Below are 7,068 nucleotides of genomic sequence, written 5' to 3'. Positions count from 1 at the left end.
GGAGACCTCAGAAGGAAAACAGACATACAGGTCTGAAGCAAGAAATTTGGGCTGGTCATACTGATTGGTCATAGTCATAAATATAGCTGTTCATGGAGAAGGTACAGGGAGAACAAAGGACCAGGGGTGGAACTGTGTGAAGACAAGCAGGCTTGAAGATGAGAGAATGAGATTAAAGTTGCAGAGAGAAGCCAGTCTCTGAAGGTAAATTCTGGAAGATGCCAAAGGAAACAGAGTTGGGAAGGAAGGATTGCCTGGGAAAGGGTATAGCATAAGACATGTATAGACAGGATAGGTAAAAGCCATAATTTCTTGCTGGCCAGAGGCCAAGCTTGAATTTAAACAAGGTGAAATCTAAATTAAGTACATACGTACAGGGCAGAGTCTCCTGTTTCTTAGACTGAGGATGCTACAGTTACTTTGGCTATGACAGGGATTTGCTGCTAAATTTGTTTTGCCCAGGAAACCAGAGGCCCATCACTGTCTATCCATCAGACAGCCGTCACCACTCACACACTTATCAATAGTTATTCGTTCACTCTTTGAAAAACTAGCTATTAGCACCTTAATGTGCCGAGCCTTGAGCTCCGTCCTTGGATATAAAAGTGGATAAGATCACGCTGATCTACACATACGATAAGTGGGGCAAAACTTTACACACCTTGTAACAACATCCATGTCCTGGTTCTGATATTGTACCATAGTTACGTAAGCTGGAAGCAGTAGGGGAAGGGTAGATATGGGTGACATTTCTGTACTATTTTTGGCAACTTCTTGTGAATTTATAATGATTTCAAAAGAAAGTTTTTAAAAAGCAAATAAGAAACAGCCCCTGACTTTAGAGCAATCACCCAGTAGTTCAGAGAGATCCAAAGATAGAAAAGCCGTGGTAAGTTTATGCTGAGGGAAGGAGCAAGGGGTGAGGCAGTGTCTCATCTCCCTGGGGTGGGCAGCTGGCGTTGATGGATGCCTTCTGAGCAAACTCTGATCTTCCAGGGGCTCAGAATATGAGAGCAATGGCTTATTTTGTTTTCTCTGTTCCTGTTTTTAAACTTTCATAGGCTCTCCCATGGGACCCAGTAACAGGAGAGAGAAGTGGGACCTCTCCAGGCTCACACAGTAGCAGCTTGGAAACCACAATTTAGGTTTTTCTGGTCCCAAAATGAAACCACTGGACTTAGGTGGATGCCCATGAGCCTGTTCCGTGTCCGCCTGGCTCTTCACCAGTTGCTCCTTCTGGTTGGTCTGAGCAGAGTGAATATATTTTAAGGCTGGGGTGGGAGAGCCAGGATGGGAAGGGCCTGCTGGGTCTCTCACGCCTTGGCGAGGTGCAGAAGTTAGCGCGGGTACCACGCCCAGTGTGACACTAGCGGCGCCTAGGTGCAGCTGCATTTGTCAAATACTCCGAAAAACAAATACACATCCTGAACAAAAATAGTTTAAAGTCTTCTGATTTTCAGGGGAGAAGGAAGCAGTGGTGCTGGCCCCGGGGAGGCGGAGTTGTATGGGTGGGTGCAGAGCGGTGCATCCTACCTCTGGGGCAATGTAGTCGGGGGTCCCGCAGAAGGTGTTGGTCCTGGCGTCCCCCAGCATGTTCTCCTTGCACATCCCAAAGTCCGCTATTTTGATGTGTCCATCTTTGTCTAACAGGATGTTATCAAGCTTCAGGTCCCTGAAAAACAAAGCAGATTCTCACTTTAATAACACTCGGTTTTGTTAACATGGACTTGCCCTGTGACGGGGCCTTGCACGTCCCATCACAGCCTGAAGGGCAATGCGTAGGTACTTTGCTGGTCCTCCTGTCTCCTCCAGGGTCACTGCTTCTCGTCCTTGGTGTTTCCTCCTTGACCAGCGTCTCCTGCCCAGGACTGGACGTACAGTACAGCCCCTCGTGGTCCAGGTCGGCTTTCTCTGGGCCTGGCTCTGACCGAGTTCTGTATCTTCTGTATCAATACCTGGGCCATCTCCAGAGCTCCCTCCGTATTTCATGTATGAATGGCTGAGAAGATGCCGAGATGGGGCCACATAAAGGTCATGCGTTATCTCTGCAAAGCAGCATCCCTCAGTGTTAAGAGGGGCCCTCAAGAAACAAAGCCTGGATGGAAAGGAATAAGCTGGTGATGAAATGTCACGGGGGCTGGTGTTTGGTGATGTGTCTGGTGTAGGGTGGTATTCGGTACTACACAACACATACACCCATCCACTTCCATCCAAGGTAGGGGTGTGGATAAAACTGACTCTTCAAGGGAATGGCTGGTTGCTACTGATTCCCCTTTCTGACTTGCCAAGGAGCACAGCTAATATACCACGGACAACACACAGACCTGAGGCTCTTTGTCCCAGTACCTTTCCTGGGGTAACCGAAAAGGAAGAAAGGCCTAGAAATATACTCATTTTATGCCATTTTCTTTTTTTCTTTTTTTTTTTTTGAGGGGGGGTGGCGTACACGGGCCTCTCACTGTTGTGGCCTCTCCCGTTGCGGAGCACAGGCTCCGGACGCGCAGGCTCAGAGGCCATGGCTCACGGGCCCAGCCGCTCCGCGGCATGTGGGATCTTCCCGGACTGGGGCACGAACCCGTGTCCCCTGCATCGGCAGGCGGACTCTCAACCACTGCGCCACCAGGGAAGCCCTATGCCATTTTCTAAGTATCTGTGTTTGTGGATAAATTATCCTGCACCTAATTCTAAGACCAATTAAGGAAAGCTGTTCCTAACCCAGATTAATTCTAGAATCAGAATCCATCTGCTACCAGAACACCATGTCAATGACTTCCTCTGTCCTTAGAGAACCAGTATCCTTGTAAGGCAGCCCACTTCATTTGTTAGGGATATGTAAGTGGTGACAAGATTTTAAAAACACGGGCCAGGGCTTGCCTGGTGGCGCAGTGGTTGGGAGTCCGCCTGCCGATGTAGGGGGCGCGGGTTCGTGCCCCGGCCCGGGAATGCCCCACGTGCCGCGGAGCGGCCGGGCCCGTGAGCCGTGGCCGCTGAGCCTGCGCGTCCGGAGCCTGTGCTCCGCGGCGGGAGGGGCCGCAGCGGTGAGAGGCCCGCGTACCGCAAAAAAAAAAAAAACAAAAAAAAACCACGGGCCAAACTATGCCTCCCTGTGACTTTACCTGTTGGCCTGAGGGTGCTTTCTTTACCACACATGATCGCCTGGATATTTGGAAAGTGACACCAAGCTTTCTCTTGTCTTTCCTTGACCAAGTTGAGGACCTTTATTCCTCCATACAGCATGGTATTCAGACTCTGCAACATTCTGGCCCCTACCCAGCGCATATCTCGAATTGCCAATTTTCTTCTTCAAAGATGGTTCTCAGGGGCTTCCCTGGTGGCGCAGTGCTTGAGAGTCCGCCTGCCGATGCAGGGGACGCGGGTTCGTGCCCCAGTCTGGGAAGATCCCGCATGCCGCGGAGCGGTTGGGCCCGTGGGCCATGGCCGCTGGGCCTGCGCGTCCGGAGCCTGTGCTCCGCGGCGGGAGAGGCCACAACAGTGAGAGGCCCGCGTACCGCAAAAAAAGAAAAAAGAAAAAAATTGAAAAAAAAAAAAAAGATGGTTCTCAGAATGAAACCTGTGTCTTCCGGGTACATGATCTCACAGGCGCAGATGACGGTGGCACCCTTAGCTTCTGGTCTAGTCCTCCTGCCTCTGAGCACTGTGGCTGCACTAGTTATTTTAGAAGCTCCATCACAACAATGCTTAATATGGAACTCACTGTAAACTAAAACCTCCATGTGTCCTTTTTTTCCCCCCACACAAACTACCATTATACCATTTTCCTGTCATCCTGTACCTGCGAAATGGATTTTTTAAAAAGATAATCCAGGAATGACACCTGACATCAGTTTCTTTAAACTTTTATCGACTTTAGTCAGTGGCATTTTATGAATTCTAGTCGGTTATCTAACATCCAGCTTTCTCTTCCGTTATCTGCCGTGAATTTCTGAGCTTTGTGAAAACTCCTTTAAGTCTAGGATATGTGGTGGGTGGTGGCTACCACTGCCTTCCTTAATGAGCTAAGACGACTTGGGAGAGAAGAGCTTGCTGTTGCCTTGTTCTGCACCTCCTCTAAGAGAAGACGCTCAGAACCTCCTTCTCAAAGATTCTGCTCCCAAAGGGCCTGGCAAATAGCTCTGTCTCCTCCACCCCTGTTGATTGAGCCACAGGTGGAGGCCTGACTCAGTGGATCAGCTTTTCTTCTTGGGGAAAACTTGCTGAGGTTGCAACATGATGGCACTAGTCCGTCTCGGCTGGGTGTCTGATGCGTAGGGCTGCAGTGGCGCGCCCTCCACCGTGCCCTTGGAGGGGCAGAAAACCAGCCTGTAAAAGAAGAGACTGAAGTGGCTCGGCCAAGACTAGAGACAGAGGCCCCATGAACCCGAAGAACAACCCAGCCAATGAGAGAGGAGCCACTTTGGTTTTGATAGGTTTGCATCCTTGGCTCTGCTTTCTCAGTGAGGCTAAGCTTCTGCTTAAGCAAAGGTTTCAGTGGTTGTATGATGCTTGTAATCAATACCCGTATCCTAAATTCCCGTCACTATTTGTTTTATCTCCTTTGTTACACTCTAAGCTTCATGAGGGTGGAATGTGTTATTGCTTGGTACTTGCTGTGCTGTGATGCTCTGACGCGAGTGTAGCAGGTGTTCCTATCATTCCATAACCATCTGAGTGAATTCATCACCAACCAGTGACCATCTCACCACCAGTGAGTATCAGCTACAATTAAGTCCCAAGTAATGGCTCCCTTTTGTTACTTTCTCACCTGTGAGTAAATTAGCCAGAGGACGTGAGCATGGGATGCAGTTCTGTTTTGGTGCAGAAATGCTGCTAGCAGGTGTTCCCCAGAGCTGACCTCTGTCACTAACGCATCAATGATGGTTTCTGTCTGACCAGGTGCATGGATACCTCCAGGATACGTGAATGTGTGTCTCACATTGAGATCAGTTTCGGTTCTGTTTCACCCATCCTAACTCAAATGCTGTCGCACTTTCATTATTAGGACTGAAGACTTCCAATATGTCTAAGTCTTCTCCGTAGGCAGGCCCTTTGCCTTGTTCCTTCATTTTAATTAAATCCACTTTCATTGTGACTTATGGATTATATTCCAGTAAGTCCAATTATAGGTCATATTTAACTCCTTATGCTAAAGCTGCAGGTTCATTTCCTAATCCCCACTCTATGCAATAGTGGTATCATTTTGAGTTTCTGCTATATGAAACATATTTGCATCATTCACAGCCACATATGTATGTTCCTAGAAATTTGGCTGAAGGATGGTTTTAGGGTCATCACTAGGGAGCCAGATATCCAGCTGCAGTACTGTACATAGCTCAGAAGGATAATGAACATAATATCTAATGTTGGAATTTCTTTCACATGCATTTTATCATTTGATTCTCACCATAGCCCTTTGATCTGGAATCACTATTTTTATTCATATTTATCTAATGGAAAACAAAGGCTCTTAAAATTATACAATCTATCCCAGCAAATCCAGGCTTTACCCTCTTTTACATCCCCTTAAACCAAGCTCACCCGGTCTTTTGCATTGAACTGGTCTTGCTGAGATACCTAGAGTCTTCTGTGATTGCAAGGGTACATTTTAGTCAATTCTAAAAATGAATGTTCTCTAGGCCTCAAGCTAGGAAAGCTTCATGTTCGATTTTCAATCCACCCTCTGAAGTGGGCAGGGTGTCTACAGGGCTGGGAGAGAGGAGGTCATTGAAGCTTTGAGAGATCTAAGTCAGAAGGGGAAGGTCCAGAAGACCTGCCATGCAGAGCCAGACATCCTGAGGGGCAGGAAGGGATGAAAGCAGAGGAAGACGAGCTGGAGAAGCCGCAGGACCCAAAAGGCCAGAGTGTTCACAGGTACCTCACAGGACAGCAGGACCCAGAAAGGGCCTTCAGGGTCCAGGTCACCTGGCATGGCTCTTGGAAGCACCCATCTGCCCAAAGGGCTGCACATCAGGGCATCAGGTACAACCGAGAATTCAGTGGAAGCCTTTCTTTCCATTGTGTTGTCAACATAAGCAAAGCTTCTCCATTTGGAAGAGGCAAAGTGAGAGCTAGAAGAAACAGCTTCCAAATCCAAGTTTTATTACTAAGTAGCTCAGCCAAGCCATGTCTCCTCTCTGATCCTTTAATGACTCATCCATAAAGTGGGTACAGTGATGCCTGCCTTGCTTATCCCACAGAACTTGTGAGCATCCAGTGAGATCATCCACATGAAAGCATTTTAAGTAGTTTCAAATATATGGGTTGGGTCCAGTGTCATCGATCAAAGATCATCTTAAGGTCCCTTTCAGTTCTAATATTTCAAAGACTTGAGATTCTAGATTCTGCTTCTTCTATGTTTGCATATTTTCCAGCTCCTTGGTTTTATATTTAACCTAAGCCAGGGCTGAGGCATCTTTTAAGATGCCACCACTTTTACGATTCCACCAGTAATGGTAGATGATTGACGTCGCCACCTGCTTCTCTACATCTCTTGGCCTCAATTCTTGCGACTGCCAACAACAGCCTTTCCAGAAAAGCTGGACACAGTTTGTTTAATATTCCTCCACTCGACCTCCTTACTCCTATTTCTGTGCCTTTTCTGGAGTCACTTCTTCCATTTATAAAGCCTCTCCCCCTTTAAAAAAAAAAATCCTCTTTCTGATAGGAACTTTTTGTTGCCATACCCTCACCCATTTCTGATGATACCTTCATTATTCTTCCCTTTGGCACTTACTTTTTTTTTTTTTAAATAAACTTATTTATTTTATTTATTTATGTTTGGCTGCGTTGGGTCTTCATTGCTGCCTGTGAGTTTTCTCTAGCTGCGGTGAGCGGGGGCTACTCTTTGTTGTGGTGTGCGGGCTTCTCATTGCGGTGGCTTCTCTTGCTGCAGAGCACGGGCTCTAGGCACGTGGGCTTCAGTAGTTGTGGCTCATGGGCTTCAGTAGTTGTGGCTCACGGGCTCTAGAGCGCAGGCTCAGTAGTTGTGGTGCACAGGCTTAGCTGCTCCATGGCATGTGGGATCTTCCCGGACCAGGACTCGAACCCGTGTCCCCTGCATTGGCAGACGGA

At 47.8% G+C, this 7,068-nt stretch overlaps 1 protein-coding gene across 3 annotated transcripts in view; it reads right to left on the bottom strand.

Moving 5' to 3' along the window:
* PRKCQ (protein kinase C theta) overlaps nucleotides 1–7,068 on the bottom strand; it is a 106,919-nt gene that overhangs the window by 26,054 nt on the left and 73,797 nt on the right. For all 3 annotated transcript variants that reach the window (XM_007465811.1, XM_007465813.1, XM_007465812.1), the window contains one exon: nucleotides 1,534–1,672. In XM_007465811.1, coding sequence (XP_007465873.1) covers nucleotides 1,534–1,672 — 139 coding nt within the window. The remainder of the gene's footprint in view (nucleotides 1–1,533; nucleotides 1,673–7,068) is intronic.

Source organism: Lipotes vexillifer, unplaced genomic scaffold (genome assembly GCF_000442215.2).
Source record: "Lipotes vexillifer unplaced genomic scaffold, Lipotes_vexillifer_v1.1 scaffold7, whole genome shotgun sequence".
Taxonomy (NCBI): Eukaryota; Metazoa; Chordata; class Mammalia; order Artiodactyla; family Lipotidae; genus Lipotes; species Lipotes vexillifer.
Note: the sequence above shows the minus strand (reverse complement) of the source record. Positions and strands in the feature narration are given on the sequence as shown.